Source organism: Zea mays, chromosome 8, assembly GCF_902167145.1.
Source record: "Zea mays cultivar B73 chromosome 8, Zm-B73-REFERENCE-NAM-5.0, whole genome shotgun sequence".
NCBI classification, from domain to species: domain Eukaryota; kingdom Viridiplantae; phylum Streptophyta; class Magnoliopsida; order Poales; family Poaceae; genus Zea; species Zea mays.
In genome coordinates this window covers 3,721,798-3,744,435 of record NC_050103.1, presented here as the reverse complement: position 1 = coordinate 3,744,435, position 22,638 = coordinate 3,721,798, and the positions used below count along the sequence as shown (strand labels likewise).

Sequence of the window (22,638 nt, the reverse complement as noted above, 5' to 3'; positions counted from 1 at the left end):
CTCCTCAAAAAGGTCATGCGCAGACTGTCCGGACATTGGCCCGGACCGTCCGTCGTGGTATGCGGACAGTCCGACTAGGTAGTTTGAATTTTGCGCAAAACGATGTGGCTCGGGCACATGTGTTGGCAATTCATTAAAAATGGGCCCGGACGGTCCGCGCTCACGTGCGGACGGTCCGGGCATGTGCAGATCGGCTGATTTGCTGCCGATTTGTGGTTGCTCAGGGTATGTGTCCATCGGCATCCCATAAAGGGGTTGTGACTGGTCGTAACAACCTGTAGCTAATGTATTACGCGTGTTACGCCCTAATTCAACATCGTGCGAAGGAAAATTTGCGATATTAGATTTATCAAATGCACGCGCTAGTCTTCTATAATCGTTTTGCATACCCCCTATGATATTTTGCATTTGTGCACGCTGTTCATCTACATAATTCTTAAGAGATTGCAGCTCGTTTGTATTACTTACATTGGAGATATCTGGTGTGGGTCGGAGCGAAGCCGCATCTGTCACCCGATGTCGGACGACCTTGTTGTTCCTGTCCACTTTGAAGTTGGCCAAGAACTTTGCTTTTGCCTCCTGGATCATGTGCTCCTTGTGCTCCTCGAACTGTAGCTGTTCGTCAACCGGCAAGGTCTCCCAAGTCGGCTCTATGATGTTGCTTGGGGAAATATTAGAGCTATCCCTTGAACCGGCCATTGAGGGCCGATTTGATGAGCCTATATTTGTCTTCCCCAGCGGAGTCGCCAAAAAGTATGTTGACGTCTTTTTGGAGCGCCAATCACTCAACAAGAACCGTGGCGGTGCTCTCTGGTCAGGCGCGGACGGCCCGCGGCCAGGGGCCGGACGGTCCGCGACCTGGCGCAGGGGCTAGGGTTCCCTGCCTGACGGCCGGACGGTCCGCACGTGCGCAGGGGGACAGAGGATCGCCGGCGGCGCCTGAATCTCGCTCCCGGGAGGGACCCCGTCGGGGAGGAGAGATCTTAGGAGTTGTCTAGGCTCGGGTAGACCGACCTAGACTCCTCTAATCGACGTAGAGTCGAAGAGAAGCGGAGGATTTGGGGATTGGAAGACTAAACCTAAACTAGACTAGAACTACTCCTAGGATAAAATGTAAATTGTATTGATTGAAGGTTCGATTCGTTGCTCTAATCGGCCATAATCCTCTGCTTTTATAGAGGTGCTTTTATAGAGGAGGGGGCTGGACCCGTTACCAACAAAACTCCGAGCAAATCCCGTGATTCTCGCTAACAAATATAGCGAAAAACTCGGAACCCTAATCTGTTCTGCGCGTGCGCGGACCGTCCGTTTCTTAGGCGTGGACCGTCCGGCTCTTTTTGGTGCTCAACACTCACCTCATGTAAAATGGCACCATAGTCTACGAGAAAACGACCATGATCAAAGCTGGTCTTGGCTAGAGGCCCTTCCATTTTTTATTCAAAGACTCATTGAGAGTAGTTACCAATATACTTTGTATAGTTTGACTTTGAGTGGTGATGTGTTTGTGTCCTTATGCATGGCGAGCCGAGGCTCTTCTACAACAGCCTATGGAAAGGGCCTAGTGCTGCCATCGAGGAAGTTCAGCAAAACCTCTGTTTGATGTATATGGTGATTGTCGATATATTGACTTGCCATTTTTAGGGTTAGGCAGAGGCTCTTCTGTTAGCAGCCTATAAGCGAGCAAATATTGAGATTGAAGGCCTGTTTGACAGACTCTAGCTCTAGTTTCTCTGTAGGAGCGGCTTCTTCACAGGAGCAAGTGTTTTCTTAACAAACCGTTTTGCCAAACGGCTCCTCCTATATTTTTTTTGATCTAGTGCCCATGTGTAACCATTTGCACCAACATCTCATGCACGTACATATAAATAAAACGTAAATAATTCATGGTCATGATACATTATAAAAGTTGATGACGAAATCATTATGAAATATGATGTTATTAAAGCCTGGCTTTATGGGGTGCAGGGTGGCAGAGGCTGGCGCTGGGTGGCAACGTCGGGCATAGGCCGGCTACACCAAATGCAACGCGACAGAGGCCAGGCGACGAGCGCTGGGCAGGACAGGGAGTGGAGGGAGGAGCCGCTAGGAGCTTTTTTTTTACTCTAGCTTATAAAAAAAAAGTGGTTCCAGCTCCTAAATGCTCTATGTTGAAGCTGTTTTTTTTTTGCACCTAGAGAAAGCAGAGCCAGGGCCAGTTTGGGAGCCCTCCCAAAAATGCTTTGAATCTGCTGTAAGTTTGAGATCATAGCTAACCCATCAACTTTCGTGGAATGCATTACAGCACTAGACATTTCCCATTGTGTCCATAGCGTAGGTGAGATCTGGATGTTGTAAACATGTAATGACTGGAAGCTGGAACGAACTGATGCTCCATTTCTGTTTGCTGAGTGAACATGTGATGACTGGAAGCTGGAACGAACTGATGCACCACTTCCGTTTGCTGAGAGTGTTGGGGGAATCTTTCCCGTAGAGGTGGTCACATATTTGCTCATTTTGCTTGCTAGACCGGCAGTGTTGGCAGTGTCGCGCTTATTTTGCTAGCTAGATGGACATAAATAAAAATCTACTCACTACTAGCTCCGAGGCCGTATTTATTTGAATAGCCTCAGTCTATTTATTACCATGCGCTAATTTTACTGCAATTATCTGCAGTAGGGGATCATGGTAAATTGTCAGAGTTTGGAGGCGTTCGCGGTAACTTTGCTCAGAGCGGTCGCTGCCTTGGACCCAGACTGGCGTCCCAGGTGCCTGCAGATGAACTCGCCGGCGGCCATCACCTTGCCCAGGTCGACGCCCGTCTTGACGCCCAGCCCGTTGAGCATGTACACTACGTCCTCCGTCGCCACATTCCCCGACGCACCCTTCGCGTACGGGCAGCCACCGAGGCCGGCGACGGAGGAGTCCACCACGCTTACTCCCATCTGGTTGACAAGAGGACACCGGTTTGATCACTTTTCACTTTCGACTGTGTAAATGGTATTCTCGGTTTGTTACCTGAAGAGAGATGAGAATGTTCGAGAGGGACTGGCCGTAGGTGTCGTGGAAGTGGACAGCGAGCTTCTCCACGGGAACGACGGAGATAGCTGCCTCAAGCATCGGAACCACGGTGCCTGCATACATGAGAAAAGCTGAAACTGTTCAGAATCTTCACAGGACCACAAGGCTGCAGATAGCATGTGCAGCTGGGAAATAGAAATCAAGGAAAATGACGGAACTTGGTATGGCATAAAAAGAAGATTGTGGTTGACGCACGCTTGATGCTTTACCATCATGTTTTTAAATTCCATGTGATGTGTGGTCTTATAATCGGATCCATTTTTTGAAATTATGTAAGGGCCGGCTTTGCTATTTGTTCGAGGATCTAATGAAATCGATCAGCGCCATACTGATAAGCATCTCCAAAGCCTAGCTCTAGTTCTAGAAAGACAGGCGTTATGTAAGCAAATCAAGGTCTAACAGCAGCAGGAACAAATTAGCTCAGAAGAAGCGAATATGAATATTTTTCTGAAGAAACAAAAATAGGCATGTAATATCACCTGGAGTACCGACTCCAATGGTATCACCAAGTGAAACCTCATAGCAGCCCATGTCATAAAGTTCTTTCGCTACATAAGCTACGTTTGAAGGTGGCACTGGTCCATCTACTGGGCATCCAACCACACAAGAAACGTACCTACATTTTTGCCACAGAACAACATTATTCAACTTCAGCACATATCTAGCAAACCCAAAGTATTTCAGTGACGTAAGTGCAAACATCAAAACATGTGGTACTATACCAGTAATTATTTTTTATATAAAAAATCCATGCACTCATCAGAATTCTCTCATCATCACATTAACACACGCGCACGCGCACACGCACACGCGCGCACACACACAAGACTGGCCAAGAGACTAGCAGAGTAAGTGGGAAAGTAACATGGTCAGAAACATACACATTATTGAAACTAGGTGCAGGGTGAAGAGTTGACAAATGGGAGTGAAGATTAAAATCATGAATTGCTCAAACTAGCAGGATTAAAGGTGTTAATGTGCCTCTTCTAAGGCAAGTTATATTCATGATTCATGCTAGTGTTTACTATTGGTTTGGCCCATGGGTTGTTGTTTAACATTTGTCTACAAAATCTAGTGGACTGTATTTGCAGCAAGCAAATAATAGATGTGTGCTAGACTGGCTACTGTGTTAGTTACTTTATACAAACACAACCAGATATTTTGAAAGTGTGGAAAACTAAACTTGATATTGCAAAAGTAGAAGAGCTCACCCTCGGACAGGAATTTCTTTCTCTTTCGCAGCAAGAGCAACGTCATTATAACGGGCAATGCTCTCTTTAATGGTGCAGTTTATGTTTGACTTGGAAAATCCTTCAGAAGCTGATGCAAATATTGCGATTTCTTTTGCCCCTGCTGCAATAGCTGCCTCAAATCCCTGATGAGTGGTGCGCACAAATAACAAGGTACTGATGAGGCAAACATACAGTATACAATAATACCATAAAAATAGTAATACAGGCCAATTGAATGAACATACTTCACCTTAAGGTTTGGAGTCAATACAGGAAAACGTACACCCCCCATAGTCCGAACTGCTTCCATAACATCCTTCGCATCAGCTAACTACAATAATAAAAAAATAGTATTATTGAGATTAACTGGTCATTACATGGCAGGCAAGAAAAAGAAAGGTAATTTTAGTGAAACATAAGAACTTAAGAAGAAAACATCAATGCCTGTAAATATGAAAAGAACAATGCATGAATCATAGGAGTATAATCAAGAGATCACTGTCGTCCTTAGTTCTGATATTACCCTGCCTGAACATGATTAGGGTCTAGGGATGGATAAACCGAGAGTCTTCCCCTCACAAATGCAGAGAGGTTGCTTCAAACCCACGACCTGGTGACTCGGTGAGACAGCTCTCACCACTGCACCAGGCTTGCCAGGATCAATTAAACTGGAGAAGCTATGTATATGTTCACTTCTGAAAACAGATGTACTCCGTCCCAACAGCTATGATACTAGAGGAATATTAGCTGTGAAGGTAAAAACAAAGATACCAAGGTTCTATAGGATCCAAGGTACTAACTGATTCTATTGGCACGACCTGACACAATAAATTCCATTCAGAGCCTTTAGAGAGAGGCATATTCCTGCCGAGGGTCCACACAGAGTAACCACCATATTGCAGCAATCTTCTGATGACACTGGAAAGGGGTTTTGTGTAGCTGACAAATTTCCATGATGTTATATTCACTCCATGAAATCTCTGGTGACACTCCAATGAAAGAGTAGAATTATGCTCACGCTCATTTAGGCAAAGTAAACAAATCAGAACCCAATCCAAATGCCTTTTCTGATGTCAATGGTCTCACCATTTTCTAAATTTTTACTAAAAAGGAAAAAAAAAACTATACCAATTTAGTTTATGAGGGGAAAAAACTTTAATACTTTGGAACAGGTACGACATTTCTGACATATAGGCACAAGAGAATCATCTTTATGATAAACAGGAGGATTATTTGTTTCACAACTCTGGAATGCTACACAACATAACTAGCGACAAATATATCTAAAAAGATATATAAACAGCCTCAGTCCTGCCTGCTCCATGAAAATTCAATTACATATTGAAGAAAAACCCAAGTTGTAAATCAGGGTCCTGAGAAAATCAATGTGTACAATAGGTGCAGATAAAACAGGTGTCTAATCTGAATGTTCTCCAGAGATTTTGTAAAGCACTATACCTGAGGTACCCATTTTGGAGATACAAAACTCGTTGCCTCCACAACAGGTAATCCAGATGTGGCCAATCTTCGTATAAGCTCAACCTTTACAGGTGTTGGCACGATGTCCTTCTCGTTCTGTAGACCATCTCGTGGCCCTACTTCCACAATTTTTACATACCCTGGCAGGTCATGTAGAACCTGGAATAGGAACTTACTTAAAATAATAATGATTGGAAGTCTAATGTAAAGCACATCGCCAAGTTGTTTGGAACAAGCATCTGAAAATAACAGTTAGATCATCTCTGTAGTCTACAAAAGAATAGCAAGTAAACCAAACCAATGAATGGGTATGATACTTCAACACACCTTGCTCCCGGCCCATATACTCCCTTGATGAGAAGATGAAAAATATCTGTAGATATGTTGGTTCCGTGAGGAACAGCCCGCACCAAAAACATGGTGGCCCAATGCAGCAGGCACTTTGCCTCCATCTAGCGTTGACTGCCTTTGATTCACCAGTCTCTTCCACTGATAATATTCCCTATTACAGACAAGAACTCAAGAAGTTGAGATTTAGCTGAAGTAAACAATGATGAGAAAAGCAACTATTCCGATCCTGAGAAATCACTGAGCATTTCCCTTTTTGCAGGGTGTGAGTTAGGAGTTGATCAATCATTGGGAACCTAACTCCTCTGAAGGGACCAATGGACTCAGGTAGTCACTAGATCAGTTGCGAACGAACAATTGAGGCCCCTGAGGCCCTGATCACGAGATCAAGCAATGGCACTACCAAAGTCTGGCCTCACGGTTCTGAATTCTGAACTCCGATGCTCACCTTGAATCGCCCGAGGAACTGCAAGGCAGCGCCGGCGGCGCGTCTGCCGCGTGGTGACTCCCCGTCTCGCCGAACCCGGCGCCTGGGAGCATCCCAGAGCCCAGCACGGGGGAGCTCGCCAGTGCCGCCGCCGCAGCACCGGCGGACAAGGAGGCGTGCGGAGAGGCCAGCCTAGAGCCGACCTTGGTGGACGCCGCCAGCATCCTGCCCGCCGGTGAGCTCGTTAGCTCGGTCTCAGACGAGAAGCTCCTTGAAGCTTCAGCGGGTGGGAATGGGAGAGACGAAGCGAGGCGCGAGTTCAGGACGGAGAGGACAGAGAGGGGGTGGGTTGCGTTGCGTCTGGGTTTTGGCCTCCGACATCCGATAGCAGCTGTGTGCCTGTGTTTGCAGCACTCGGATGGGACATGGGAGTAGATTCCGGACCGGCCCGATCATCATACTTCGTGTGTTAAGGGGCCGTTCGTTTCTCCCCTAATAGAGGCCTAGCCGATTTATTTCTCCAATTTATATAAGTTTTGATCGGCTAGAATGATTTCTAGTCCACTACTGGACATACGAACAAGGCCTAAACAGGTTTGGATAAAAAAGCCTAAATTTTTTTGGACCGTACCAGGTCAGGTTGAAGTATAAAAACAGTGGCTCACACCGGCCTAAATTAGGCCATGTCTTCGTTGTGTCGTGCCGGCCTAAGCTCAGCTATATATTTAGTCACATAAAATCAAATTATTACAACCACTTAAAGTCTATAACTTACTAAATTAAAGATATTAAACAATTATAGCATCATTTGACCATATAAAGCCCAAATATTACAACAATATAAAGTGTATAACTTATTAAATTAAAAAAATTGAACAACATTGGTGCGGGCTGTGTCGGGGCTCGACGGGCCAGAATTTGAGGTCAGACCTAGGCCCACCTTCGGCCTATGTTAGCTTGGCCCATATTATTTCATGTCGGTCCGTGTTTTGGGCTCCTGTTTTTGGGTCGTGCTCGTACTGGCTCAAAAATTCCGGTCCATATTCCCAGCACTAGTATAGATGCACAGAAAGCCCGAAAGCCCACCCCGAAGCACGTTTTTTGGTCTGATACTAGCCCGATTCGATCCGCTTTTATACATGATCGGGCTGGCACAAATAAGCGGGCTGGACCCAAACAGAAAACTAAGCCCGACGGGCTAGCCTAGCGTGTCCCGTTTACCTCTAAGCCTGTCTAGCTCACTTTTTTTACTAAATCGTGCTTACCGGTCCGCTTTTTTTGTCCTTATCGGGCCGAGCCGTTTAGGGATGGAGCGGGCCGGGTTTGGACAAGAAAACAAGGCTTGACCCGGTTTTCTAACTGTGCCTGGTGAGCCAGACCCAAACCGTGTCGGGCTTCAGCGGGTCCAGGCCGAGTCGGGCGGTCCGTTTGGCCATCTCTACGTGAGAGTGTGGGACTCATTTTGCCTTGGCCCTTGGGGCTAGAGATGGCAACTGAGACTCGATCCCTGATTCCTTACGGGGAATTCCTCCATTAGTGATGGGAATATGGAAGTTTCTTTTCCCACGAGGATGTAAATGGTGAAAAATTCTTCCTCAACGGATAAACCAAGATGGGATGGAGAAGCATTTCTCATCCCCTTTCCCTACGTGACCTGTTAAACTTACACGCAATGACGTTTTCACGTAATAGTTAATGATAAAAATAAATAATTACCTTATCAAGAGATCACTCATTGTACAAATGTGTTTATTTTGATATACATATAATGATTTCTTACATCTAAAATGTGTATAAATGGTAATGCTTTGCATTAATAACATATGAAGTACGTCCTAATTATAATTTAAGCGGAGGCGGGGATCCCTGACGGGGATTTATCCTTGCGAAGAATAGGGATGGAGAAGAAATGTCCTCCGCAAGCGTTCGTGAAGATCCCCGCGGAGAATTTTTTTTCATCGCATGAATGAGGATGGAGAGCTAAAACCCGACGGGAAATTTCATGTTACCATCCCTACTTAGGCGCGGTCTCACGGACCTAAATACCATTTTTCCCACCATTCCCAAGTACATTTCTATTATGTAGACTTTCTATTATAATCACTATATTTTATTTTTTTCCAAAAACAATACTTTCCTACTTACAAAACATCTGTAACTATTCTCCATATACACTATAACTTAGTTATTTGATGTTTATTTATTATTTTTTAAAAATATAAAAAAATCACACTATATTTGTGTTGGGGACTTGTTCTCAAATGCTAAGAGTTAAGAACAAGACAACATAAAAAGTGTTAAATGTTAAAGTTCTTCGTCTTTCAAGACATTATGTCCTTTTCGATATAATGAATTCCGGACGAAGGTTACGAAGGTTATGAAGAAAGAAACCTTCGTAGGATCGACAGATGATACAAAATATAAATAATAATGTGAATATTATCATCAAATTATTTTTTATTTGCATTATCATATCCACAATAACAAATTATAAATGTACCTTCGGATTGATGGAAAGTAAAGGTACAGGCGTAATGCGGAGAGCGAATGCCAAGTCAGCATGAACAGTACGGGAGTACTGTTCATCTATTTATAGACACGGGACGCAACCCGTGTAAAATTACATTAATGCCATTTACATTTATCAATAACTCTATAGTAATTCTTCGAGGTCTAATTTGGATTTTCATCTTTAAGTCGGTTCCCCTTTTCTGCTGTCATGTCGAAGCTTTTCTGCGCATAGCTTCGTGATTATCTTAGCCTTCGTCATGATCGCCTTCCATCCCACTCAAGCTTTGTCTTGACCATACTCTTGTATACCCGTACCCTGATTACGAAGATACCTGTTCACATATTTCACTTGGAAAACATTGTCAAATTATGTTTTTGAGGACCTTCGGAAGCCGAAGGCCCCCAACAGTAGCCCCTCGCAATATTAATTTGCTGGAATGATAAATTCATATTGCGACATGGACGAAGGCTTTAAGCCGAAGGTCCGAAAAAACACCTTCCCTTTGCTAGAATAGCAACAGTCATTGACAAGCGGGACCCTCCAGTTTTCAACGCACTAGGCGTATAAATACGAGCTCACCACGAGTTTATTTGGCACACATTCTTGCCATCTGCTTTTGTTCACTCAACTTTTAGCCTGTGCGAAATAACATTTGTTTGACTTCTTTAATTTTTAAGCTTCGGTTTGTAGAGCACTTTCTCAGCGTTTGCGAAGATGTCTGAGGATAAGAAAGCTGTTGCTGATTCGAAGCTGAGCCTTTCTGAGGAGATGCGTCTGGCTTTCTTCAATCAATGTCAAAGACCAATACAGAGAAGATTACTAGGGAGATTTTGGAGGGTTTATCTGAAGATGCTGGTGACAGTGACAATTATGATGCAGATAGTGGTGGTGAGGACTCCGAAGACCGACCGTGGCGACCAAGTCACACAGTCTTCGGAAAATCGAGCATCAAACAGAGTCATCTTGATACCATGAGGGGAAGGTATTTTCGAGACATGTCTATTGTGAGGGCAGATGGCGGGGAAAAGACTACGCCTACTCCCGAAGAAAATGAAGTCGTAATCTTCCAAAGCTTCTTGAAGGCTGGACTGCGGTTTTCCTTGAGCAGCTTTGTTGTGGAAGTACTGAAGATATTTGAAATCTACCTTCATCAACTTACTCCGGAATCAATCATAAGAATGGGCATCTTCGTCTAGGCCGTGAGGAGCCAAGGTTTAGAACCAAATGCAAAAAGTTTCTGCAATATACATGAGCTATTGTATGAGACGAAACCCTGGGGTAAAGAGCAGTATCACAACAATTTTGGTTGCTATAGCTTCGGCGCCCGATCTGGGTCAAGCTGTCCCGTGCCAACCTTTCGGAAGAGGTGGCCCGGCGACTGGATGACGGAATGGTTTTATGTGAAGAATGACTTGAAAATACGGGAAGATATTAAAGATGTCATTATGCGTCCCATCTGGCAACGATTCGGCCTCCGAAGGCCGAAGGTGGAAATGGATGAAGCAGCCGAAGAATGCCAAAGAGCCTTCGGAGTGGTTTGCTCTTTTATTGGGACAAGGGATTTGGTCCAAGAACACATTGCCTTCAGAGTATGGCCACTTGTAGAAAAGTGGGAAATGCCGAAGGAGACCGTTAGGGAAACTGACGAAAGTGGACTAGTTAAGCTAAAATACACATTCCAATATGTGGATAAATTCGTCGAGCCAGATGACGATTGGCTAAAAAGCATTGAGGCCATAAGTGATGAATTGCTTGGAGTATACTCAAAGGCCGAAGATACTGCATTATCAGCGACCTTCGACGGCCGAAAGAAGAAAAGACTTAACCGAGTATTCGATGCAATTGGGTTTGTCTACCCCGACTACCGTTATCCAACGCGGGGTCAAAAAAGAAAGAATACACCTTCTACGAAGGAAACTGCTTCAGCCGCTCCCAGCAAGTCGGCGCCGAAGAGGAAAAGAGTAAAGGTTCTCACACACCAGCCACGTTATATTGAACCGGCCACAGTGCCTGAGTTTGTCGGTAAGACCTCTTCAGCCACCGAAAATAAAGAGCCAATTCCACTTCCAAATACCGAAGGGCTGGCCGAAGTGCCAGCGACAGAAAAAATAGAAGAACCAAGGGTTGAAGAACCAAAGGCATTAGAAGTTTTAAGTCCTTCAGCAAAAATTGAGGCAACAAAAAGCCAAAAGGGGCCAGCAGTGACCCCCAAAAGAAAAAGGATGGTTAATGTGCTGGATGTTCTGGAGACAATTAAGTCTTCAAGCACGACTCCGAAGAACATTGTTGAAACTTCCGAAGAGCACATTGAAGCATTTGTTGCCGAAACTTCGAAGCATCAACCTGAAACTGAAGCTGGGCCTTCAGAGCCCACCAGGGTGAAATCCTTGGAAACCGAAGAAACAAAAATAGCAGAACCAAAATTGATTGAAGAAACTAGCACTGCTGCCCCCGAAGCATCCTCCAAAGCTATCGATTATATCGTACGACATGCTTCGGAAAAAGATTATCTGAAGAAGAGATTTTTGAAGCTAATCACTATGCCCGAGAACTGAAGTATCCAAACAGGGCCTTAGTATTCAATGGCACAGACGAAGATGACTTCTTGTACTGTCTCCCAGACAACAAAGAATTATCTGTCTGCCGAGAAATGGCTAGAAGTATGGGGTTCCCGAAGCTTGAAGCTGGCCTCTGCGCTATGACGAAGGATGATCTTGCAGATAGCCTCGCATATAACAATCTTAAGGTATGAAAATTATATATTTGGAAGTTTATAAATTTTTAATTATTCTTTTATTCTTATACCAATTTTTTTCATATAGGGTTTAATACTTAGCAACGCTTTGAGAGCGCAAAAGAATGCCGAAGACGAGAGCTATAATATTGCTTTCAACAACCTACGAACAGAGGTTATTAAGCTGAGGAACGAAGCTTTGGAAAAAGATAAAATTCTGCTTACATTGGTGGATAAAGTAAAGGAAGACGAAGCTACTTTTAAAGTACAAGCTGAGGCTCAAAAGCGCGAAATTGAGGATCTTCGGAAACAACTAGCCAGAGCTAAAGAAGAGCGCATACTTGAAGAAACGAAACGAGAACTTAGTGATCAATGGGCAAGTCATTTAGAAAGAAACGTTGAAGAGCTTCGGGCATCCAAGAAAAGGTGCTATGACAAATCTATAGAATGTGCTAAGAAAATTAAAACCAGCTTCGCCAGCTGTCGGGGACCATAATTAGGGGTACCCTCAAGGCGCCTAATTCTCAGCTGGTAACCCCCATCAGCATAAAGCTGCAAAGGCCTGATGGGTGCGATTAAGTCAGGAATCAGTCCATACGAGTGACTCGATCACGCTTCGCCCGAGCCTAGCCTCGGACAAGGGCAGCCGACCTCGAGGGACTTCCGTCTCGCCCGAGGCCCCCCTTTTAACGGCGGACACATCTCCGGCTCGTCCGAGGCCTTGGCTTCGCTAAGAAGCAACCCTGACTAAATCGCCGCACCGACTGACCGAGTTGCAGGAGCATTTAACGCAAAGGTGGCCTGACACCTTTATCCTGACGCGCGCCCCCCGGCAGAGCCGAAGTGACCGCCGTCACTCCGCCGCTCCACTGACCGGTCTGACAGAAGGACAGCGCCGCCTGCGCCACTCCGACTGCAGTGCCACTCGACAGAGTGAGTCTGACAGGCAGTCAGGCCTTGCCAAAGGCGCCATAGGAAACTCCGCTCCGCCCGACCCCAGGGCTCGGACTCGGGCTAAGACCCGGAAGACGGCGAACTCCGCTCCGCCCGACCCAGGGCTCGGACTCGGGCTAAGACCCGGAAGACGGCGAACTCCGCTCCGCCCGACCCCAGGGCTCGGACTCGGGCTAAGACCCGGAAGACGGTGAACTCCGCTCCGCCCGACCCCAGGGCTCGGACTCGGGCTAAGACCCGGAAGACGGCGAACTCCGCTCCGCCCGACCCCAGGGCTCGGACTCGGGCTAAGACCCGGAAGACGGCGAACTCCGCTCCGCCCGACCCTAGGGCTCAGACTCGGGCTAAGACCCGGAAGACGGCGAACTCCGCTCCGCCCGACCCCAGGGCTCGGACTCGGGCTCAGCCCCAGAAGACGACGAACTCCGCTTCGCCCGACCCCAGGGCTCGGACTCCGCCCTGGCCTCTGCCGAACGATCTCCGCCTCGCCCGACCCGGAGGCTCGGGCTCGGCCTTGGCCACGGAAGACAGACTCGACCTCGGCTTCGGAGGAGCCCCCACGTCGCCCGACCTAGGGCACAGGCCCGCCACGTCAACGGGAAACGCCATCATCATCCTACCCCGAGCCGACTCAGGTCATGGAGAACAAGACCGATGTCCCATCTGGCTAGCTCCGCCAGATGGGCAATGATGGCGCCCCACAAGCTCTGTGACGACGGCGGCTCTCAGCTCTCTTACGGAAGCAGGGTGACGTCAGCAAGGACTCGACCGCTCCGACAGCTGTCCCTCCGCTAGGCTCCGTTGCTCCTCCGACAGCCACGACATCACGCCAGCAGGGTGCCAAGATCTCTCCGGCTGCCACATTGGCATGTACTTAGGGCGCTAGCTCTCCCTCCGCTAGACACGTAGCACTCTGCTACACCCCCATTGTACACCTGGATCCTCTCCTTACGCCTATAAAAGGAAGGACCAGGGCCTTCTTAGAGAAGGTTGGCCGCGTGGGGACGAGGACGAGACAGGCGCTCTCTTGGGGCCGCTCGCTTCCCTCACCCGCGTGGACGCTTGTAACCCCCTACTGCAAGCGCACCCGACCTGGGCGCGGGACGAACACGAAGGCCGTGGGATCTCCACCTCTCTCACGCCCGCCTCCGGCAGCCTCGCTTCTCCCCCCTTCGCGCTCGCCCACGCGCTCGACCCATCTGGGCTGGGGCACGCGACACACTCACTCGTCGGCTCGGGGACCCCCCGGTCTCGAAACGCCGACAGTTGGCGCGCCAGGTAGGGGCCTGCTGCGTGCTGACGAACAGCTTCCCGTCAAGCTCCAGATGGGCAGTCTCCAGCAACCTCTTCGGCCCGGGACGGTGCTCCGTTTCGGGAATCTTGAGTTCATGTCCTTCGACGGCAGCTACGACATGATACTCCTCCCACCGCCGCGCGACAACGACAATGGCGGCCGACATCCCGCCCGCCGGCGGCGGAACCGACGACATCTTCCCCGCGCGGTGGAAGAACAACATTCGAGCTCGCCCCGTCCTCTCCCCCGCCAACTGAGGAGGAGGCGGGGCAACCAAGGCCAAGCGGGAGGCCGCGCCTCGTCGGTTGTCGAGCGAATCGACGTCCCCAGCGCCTCGACGGAAGGCACGCCGGGCGTCGACCTCGCGTTCGAGACAAAGGCGAGCGCCGTCCCCCCGCGACTCACCAATCCCGAGCAAGTGGACGACGCCGGCGCACTCGCGGAGAGCTTGCAGGACGTCGCCCTCGTACCTGAGATGACGGTGCAACCAGTCCCCGATGTGACTACGTCGCTCCGCGTCGACCAAAAGGTACTGACTAATTCCCATCCTACGTCTTTTCGACTCGGCCTCAACCCGCCTAGCGACCTCGCTTTGGCGGGCGCTCTCATTGAGGCGAGTGCAACCCCACTGGGGTTTCGTATGCGGTCGCCTTGGGACCGATTGACGGACGTCTCGACCTACGGGCCCCTTGGGTCCGAGGAAGATGACGATCCCAGCATCTGTTGGGATTTCTCTGGATTTGGCAACCCCAGTGCCATGCGGGACTTCATGACCGCATGTGACTACTGCCTCTCCGACTGTTCCGACGGAAGCCGCAGCCTTGACGACGAGGACTGTGGCCCAAGCCGCGAATGTTTCCACGTCGAGCTAGGGGATCCCTCCGAAGGCAACCATCTTGGCATGCCGGAGGATGGTGATTTTCCTAGGCCGGTGCCTCGCGCCGACATCCCGCGGGAGCTAGCTGTGGTCCCCGTTCCGGCGGGGGGTCACGACCCACAGCTCGAGCAAGTCCGCGGGGCACAGGCCAGGCTAGACGAGGGAACAGGGGCACTTGAGACGATCCGCCGGGACGTCGGGCAGGTATGGGCGGGCCAACCCCCGGCCGGAGAAATACGTCACCTGCCCCAGGGTCTCCAGCACCGCGTTGCCAACGATGTCAGGGTCAGGCCGCCGCCCGCATCCAGCGGGGTTGGTCAGAACCTGGCAGCCGCAGCGATGCTCCTCCGCGCGATGCCGGAGCCGTCATCCACCGAGGGTCGGCGAATCCAGGGAGAGCTCAAGAATCTCCTGGAAGGCGCTGCGGCCCGACGGGCCGAGAGCACTACCTCCTGAAGGCAGGGATACCCCTCGGAACCTCACGCCGCGACTTCCCGATTCATGTGGGAAGCCTCGGTCTACACCGGGCGCACGCGCAACACCGCGCCTGCGGCCCCGGGCCACCTCGGCAACGAGCACCACCGTCGCGACCGTCGGGCCCACCTCGACGAAAGGGTGCGCCGAGGCTACCACCCCAGGCGTGGGGGGCGCTACGACAGCGGGGAGGATCGGAGTCCCTCGCCCGAACCACCCGGTCCACAAGCCTTCAGTCGGGCCATCCGACGGGCGCCGTTCCCGACCCGGTTCCGACCCCCGACTACTATCACGAAGTACTCGGGGGAAACGAGACCGGAACTGTGGCTCGCGGACTACCGCCTGGCCTGCCAACTGGGAGGAACGGATGACGACAACCTCATCATCCGCAACCTTCCCCTGTTCCTCTCCGACACTGCTCGCGCCTGGTTGGAGCACCTGCCTCCGGGACAGATCTCCAACTGGGACGACCTTGTCCAAGCCTTCGCCGGCAATTTCCAGGGCACGTACGTGCGCCCCGGGAATTCCTGGGACCTCCGGAGCTGCCGGCAACAGCCGGGAGAGTCTCTCCGGGACTACATCCGACGATTCTCGAAGCAGCGCACCGAGCTGCCCAATATCACCGACTCGGATGTCATCGGCGCGTTCCTTGCCGGCACCACCTGCCGCGACCTGGTGAGTAAGTTGGGTCGCAAGACCCCCACCAGGGCGAGCGAGCTGATGGACATGGCCACCAAGTTCGCCTCTGGCCAGGAGGCGGTCGAGGCTATCTTCCGAAAGGACAAGCAGCCCCAGGGCCGCCCATCGGAAGAGGCTCTCGAGGCGTCTACTCCGTGCAGCGCCAAGAAGAAAGGCAAGAAGAAGTCGCAATCGAAACGCGACGCCGCCGACGCGGACCTTGTCGCCGCCGCCGAGTACAAGAACCCTCAGAAGCCCCCCGGAGGTGCTAACCTCTTCGACAAGATGCTCAAGGAGCCGTGCCCCTACCATCAGGGGCCCGTCAAGCACACCCTCGAGGAGTGCGTCATGCTTCGGCGCCACTTCCACAGGGCCGGGCCACCCGCAGAGGGTGGCAGGGCCCGTGACGACGACAAGGGGGAAGATCACCAAGCAGGAGAGTACCCCGAGGTCCGCGACTGCTTCATGATCTACGGTGGGCATGCGGCGAATGCCTCGGCTCGGCATCGCAAGCAAGAGCGCCGGGAGGTCTGCTCGGTGAAGGTGGCGGCGCCAGTCTACCTAGACTGGTCCGACAAGCCCATCACCTTCGACCAGGCCGACCACCCCGACCACGTGCCGAGCCCGGGGAAATACCCGCTCGTCGTCGACCCCATCAATGGCGATGTCAGGCTCACCAAGGTCCTGATGGACGGGGGCAACTGCCTCAACATCATCTACGCCGAGACCCTCAGGCTCCTGCGCGTTGATCTATCCTCCGTCCGGGCAGGCGCTGCGCCGTTCCACGGGATCATCCCTGGGAAGCGCGTCCAGCCCCTCGGACGACTCGACCTTCCCGTCTGCTTCGGAACGCCCTCCAACTTCCGAAGGGAGACCTTGACGTTCGAGGTGGTCGGGTTCCGAGGAACCTACCACGCGGTACTGGGGAGGCCATGCTACGCGAAGTTCATGGCCGTCCCCAACTACACCTACCTGAAGCTCAAGATGCCAGGCCCCAACGGGGTCATCACCGTCGGCCCCACGTACAAACACGCGTTCGAATGCGACGTGGAGTGCGTGGAGTACGCCGAGGCCCTCGCCGAGTCCGAGGCCCTCATCGCCGACCTGGAGAACCTCTCCAAAGAGGTGCCAGACGTGAAGCGTCATGCCGGCAACTTCGAGCCAGCGGAGACGGTTAAGGCCGTCCCTCTCGACCCCAGTGGCGACACCTCCAAGCAGATCCGGATTGGTTCCGGGCTCGACCCCAAATAGGAAGCAGTGCTCGTCGACTTTCTCCGCGCAAACGCCGACGTCTTTGCGTGGAGTCCCTCGGACATGCCCGACATACCGAGGGATGTCGCCGAGCACTCGCTGGATATTCGGGCCGGAGCCCGACCCGTCAGGCAGCCTCTGCGTCGATTCGACGAGGAGAAGCGCAGAGTGATAGGCGAGGAGATCCACAAGCTAATGGCAGCAGGGTTCATCAAAGAGGTATTCCATCCCGAATGGCTTGCCAACCCTGTGCTTGTGAGGAAGAAAGGGGGGAAATGGCGGATGTGTGTAGACTACACTGGTCTCAACAAAGCATGTCCGAAGGTTCCCTACCCTCTGCCTCGCATCGATCAAATCGTGGATTCCACTGCTGGATGCGAAACCCTGTCCTTCCTCGATGCCTACTCAGGGTATCACCAGATCCGGATGAAAGAGTCCGACCAACTCGCGACTTCTTTCATCACGCCGTTCGACATGTACTGCTATGTCACCATGCCGTTCGGTTTGAGGAATGCGGGCGCGACGTACCAGCGGTGCATGAACCATGTGTTCGGCGAACACATCGGTCGCACAGTCGAGGCCTACGTCGATGACATCGTAGTCAAGACAAGGAAGGCTTCCGACCTCCTCTCCGACCTTGAAGTGACATTCCGATGTCTCAAGGCGAAAGGAGTCAAGCTCAATCCTGAGAAGTGTGTCTTCGGGGTGCCCCGGGGCATGCTCCTGGGGTTCATCGTCTCCGAGCGAGGCATCGAAGCCAACCCGGAGAAGATCGCAACCATCACCAGCATGGGACCCATCAAGGACTTAAAGGGCGTACAGAGGGTCATGGGATGCCTCGCGGCCCTGAGCCGCTTCATCTCACGCCTCGGCGAAAGAGGTCTGCCTCTGTACCGCCTCTTAAGGAAGACCGAGTGTTTCGCTTAGACCCCTGAGGCCGAGGAAGCCCTCGGGAACCTGAAGGCGCTCCTTACAAAGGCGCCTGTTTTGGTGCCCCCAGCTGATGGAGAAGTCCTCTTGGTCTACGTCGCCGCTACCACTCAGGTGGTTAGCGCCACGATTGTGGTCGAGAGGCAAGAGGAAGGGCATGCACTGCCCGTTCAGAGGCCAGTCTACTTCGTCAGTGAGGTATTGTCCGAGACCAAGATCCGCTACCCACAAGTTCAGAAGCTGCTGTATGCTGTGATCCTGACGAGGCGGAAGTTACGACACTACTTCGAGTCTCATCCGGTAACTGTGGTGTCATCCTTCCCCCTGGGGAGATCATCCAGTGCCGAGAGGCCTCGGGCAGGATCGCAAGGTGGGCGGTGGAAATCATGGGCGAAACAATCTCGTTCGCCCCTCGGAAGGCCATCAAGTCCCAGGTGTTGGCGGACTTCGTGGCCGAATGGGTCGACACCCAGCTACCGACGGCACCGATCCAACCGGAGCTCTGGACCATGTTTTTCGACGGGTCGCTGATGAAGACGGGAGCCGGCGCGGGCCTGCTCTTCATCTCGCCCCTCGGGAAGCACCTGCGCTACGTGCTACGCCTCCATTTCCCGGCGTCCAACAATGTGGCCGAGTACGAAGCTCTGGTCAACGGGTTGCGGATCGCCATCGAGCTAGGGGTCAGACGCCTTGACGCCCGCGGTGATTCACAGCTCGTCATCGACCAAGTCATGAAGAACTCCCACTGTCGCGACCCAAAGATGGAGGCCTACTGCGATGAGGTTCGACGCCTGGAAGACAAGTTCTTCGGGCTCGAGCTTAACCACATCGCTCGGCGCTACAACGAGACTGCGGACGAGCTGGCTAAAATAGCCTCGGGGCGAACGACGGTCCCCCCGGACGTCTTCTCCCGGGATCTGCATCAACCCTCCGTCAAGATCGACGACACGCCCGAGCCCGAGGCACCCTCGGCTCAGCCCGAGGCGCCCTCGGCTCGGCCCGAGGCGTCCTCGGTTCAGCCCGAGGTACCCTCGGCCCCCGAAGCCGAGGCACTGAACGTCGAGCAAGAGCAGAGCGGGGCCACGCCCGATTGAAATTGGCAGGCCCTGTACCTGCGATATCTCCGCCAGGGAGAGCTACCCCTCGACCAAGCCGAGGCTCGGCGGGTAGCTCGACGCGCCAAGTCGTTCGTCTTGCTGGGCGATGAGGAGGAGCTCTACCACCGGAGCCCCTCGGGCATCCTCCAGTGATGCATCTCCGTCGCCGAAGGTCAGGAACTCCTGCAAGAAATACACTCGGGGGCTTGCGGCCATCATGCAGCGCCTCGAGCCCTTGTCGGGAATGCTTTCCGGCAAGGCTTCTACTGGCCAACGGCGGTGGCTGACGCCACTAGAATTGTCCGCACCTGCGAAGGGTGCCAATTCTATGCGAAGCAGACCCACCTGCCCGCTCAGGCTCTGCAGACGATACCCATCACCTGGCCCTTTGCTGTATGGGGTCTGGACCTCGTCGGACCCTTGCAGAAGGCGCCCGGGGGCTACACGCACCTGCTGGTCGCCATCGACAAATTCTCCAAGTGGATCGAGGTCCGACCCCTGAACAGCATCAGGTCCGAGCAGGCGGTGGCGTTCTTCACCAACATCATCCATCGCTTCGGGATCCCAAACTCCATCATCACCGACAACGGTACCCAGTTCACCGGCAAAAAATTCTTGGATTTTTGCAAGGATCACCACATCCGGGTGGACTGGGCCGTCGTGGCTCATCCCATGTCGAATGGGCAAGTAGAGCGTGCCAACGGCATGATTCTACAAGGGCTCAAGCCTCGGATTTACAACGGCCTCAACAAGTTCGGCAAGCGATGGATGAAGGAGCTCCCCTCGGTGGTCTGGAGCCTGAGGACGACGCCGAGCCGAGCCACGGGTTTCACGCCGTTCTTCCTGGTCTACGGGGCCGACGCCATCTTGCCCACTGACCTGGAATACGGCTCCCCGAGGACGAGGGCCTACACCGATCAAAGCAACCAAGCTAGCCGAGAAGAATCGCTGGACCAGCTGGAAGAGGCTCGGGACAAGGCCTTACTACACTCGGCGCGGTACCAGCAGTCCCTGCGACGCTACCACGCCCGAGGGGTCCGGCCCCGAGACCTCCAGGTGGGCGACCTGGTGCTTCGGCTGCGGCAAGACGCCCGAGGGAGGCACAAACTCACGCCCCCCTGGGAGGGGCCATTCGTCATCGCCAAAGTTCTGAAGCCCGGAACATACAAGCTGGCCAACAATCAAGGCGAGATCTACGGCAACGCTTGGAACATCAAACAACTACGTCGCTTCTACCCTTAAGATGTTTTCAAGTTGTTCATATACCTCGCACCCACGCAAAGTTTAGTCATCAAGGAAGGGTCGGCCTCGCCTCGGCAAAGCCCGACCCTCCCTCGGGGGCTAAAAGGGGGGAGACCCCCTCTGCGTCGAAATTTTCCTTGAAAAAGGATCTCTTTTTAGCAGAACTTCTTTCGTGCTTTTTGACTACTTCGAAAAACGGATCCTGGAAACGACGGAGTACACGTAAGCAGCCAAGGCTGACCGAGCCGAGGGACTCCTACGCCTCCGGGATACGGATACCTCACTCATCACCTTCTGCGATAAGTAACTCGCGTTCGGATAAAGTGATTCCGCGGATCGAACAAGTCTTCACGTTCGGAAGCTCTTCTACCGAGGCGATCCTTCAAGCCTTCTCGACTGACTCGGTGACAGGGCCTCATGGACGGGCGAAAGTACGCGTAAGCGGCAAGGCCGACCGAGCCGAGGGACTCCCACGCCTCTGGGATACGGATACCTCACTCGTCACCTTCCGCGAGAAGCAACTCGCGCCCACGCAAACATCCCTGTTACCGACGGAAAGTCCAGATGCTCGAAATAAGAGGAAAGGAGACGCGGCTTTACAACACAGCGAGGGTGTGTTTTCTGGCCCCGGCGGCCACAGAAGGCACACGCTACAAGACAATCTGATCCTGCAGGCTCGGGTCTTCACGCTGAAGGGGGCTGTAGCACCCTCGACATCGACGACGACTTCAGCGAGGTCCGACCCAGCCTCGGACAGCGACGCGGTCCAGGGACTTCTCTGGGAATCCGGCCCGAGCAGGCGGCTCGGCCGGTTACCCCTGGGGCCTCGGCCAACCATCTTCCGAGGGCGCCAGCCCAACCCGAGGCCTCGGCTGATCGACTCCGACGTCGGCCCCCGCTGACGGGCAACCCGGCTAGGCTCCGGCCAACCAGGTTCCCATTTTCGAGCCAACTCCGCCTCTGTTCGTACTGATGTCGCTACCCCTGGCCTCGGCTCATCGAAGAGCGGCCAAGGGGTCTCTTTAACTAAGCTAGAGGAGCCTCAGACAACAGGGCCGATCGAGCCGAGGGACTCCTACGCCTCCGGGATACGGATACCTCACTCGTCACCTTGACACGGGGCGACTCATGCTTGGTGAAGCGGTTCAGATAATCAACAGGCGAGACTTAGTGCTCGAAAATGAGGAAAAAACACGGCTCCGCGCCGAAATTACATACATGTTCAGGCCTCGACAGCCACAATGAAGAAAAACACTGGCATTCGAAGTGCCATCACAAACGGAACTCCGGTTCCCCCTCCGCAGGTACGAACAACCCCACTCCGAGGGGGAAGGCCTGCGGAGCAACGGAAGGCCGACGAACGGCGCGCCGTCACCTGCTCCAGCAGCGGCGACGACGACGACTTCTGCTCCGGGGGGTCGAACAGCGGCAACACTGACCTCAGGGCGGGTGCTGCTGCCAGAAGACCCCCGCCCATGCCAAAACTTGTGAGGCAAGGGCGGGCAGAAGTCCGCAGAGTTGAAGGTCAGTCCGTGGCCGGCCTTGGCTATCTCACCGGCAGAAGAACCTCTTCAAGCTGCCGTGGCGGACGCCGGCGCCGCGAGCGGCTCCGAAGCCACTCGCGTCCGAGAGCCGGGCACGGTGCAGCTGCCAGCGCCACGGACGACGACCGCCCTGATCACTGAGTGAAGGAGCGGGCCGCCGCCCACGCGGGGGCTGACCTCAACTCGGCACACTCCCCTCCCCAGCCTTGGTGATGAAAATCCTTGAGGCTGAGGGAGGGGCAGGGGCCGCAGCCCGGCTCGCTTTCCCCCACCATCAAGCCGGAGGTCACCATCCTGGGTGACCGCCGGTGGAGGGGTGCGGCCGGGCTGCATGATGAAAATCCTTGAAGCCGAACGATGGTCGAAAGGTACCAACTCCCACGGAGTTGCGTTCCTCCAACAAGGAGACGGAAAGACGGCGGATACCCCCCATCCGGGGGCTTGGAAGATGGAAAGACACGACGCATAAGGGAGGAAGAAGACATGGTTGCCTTCCGAAAGGGGTCAC

At 52.7% G+C, this 22,638-nt stretch overlaps 1 protein-coding gene across 1 annotated transcript; it reads right to left on the bottom strand.

The window, feature by feature from the left end:
* Positions 1-2,354: 2,354 nt before the first annotated feature.
* On the bottom strand, positions 2,355-6,864 carry LOC100193689 (hydroxymethylglutaryl-CoA lyase). Its single transcript, NM_001138781.1, has 8 exons — positions 6,565-6,864; positions 6,096-6,270; positions 5,748-5,927; positions 4,540-4,620; positions 4,269-4,432; positions 3,537-3,673; positions 2,995-3,110; positions 2,355-2,921 (listed from the first exon to the last, which is right to left on the bottom strand). Exons 1-8 carry the CDS (start codon positions 6,765-6,767, stop codon positions 2,673-2,675), a joined length of 1,305 nt encoding a protein of 434 aa, NP_001132253.1. The 5' UTR covers positions 6,768-6,864; the 3' UTR covers positions 2,355-2,672.
* Between the last annotated feature and the right edge of the window lie 15,774 nt (positions 6,865-22,638).

Bases quoted from the DNA above. Each gene is read 5' to 3' on its own strand.
- LOC100193689 (NM_001138781.1), bottom strand. From the start codon at position 6,767: ATGCTGGCGGCGTCCACCAAGGTCGGCTCTAGGCTGGCCTCTCCGCAC. The intron at 6,271-6,564 runs GTGAGCATCGGA...TGTCTGTAATAG, and splicing joins AGTTCCTCGGGCGATTCAAG to GGAATATTATCAGTGGAAGA. The intron at 5,928-6,095 runs GTGTGTTGAAGT...TTCCTATTCCAG, and splicing joins GTATATGGGCCGGGAGCAAG to GTTCTACATGACCTGCCAGG.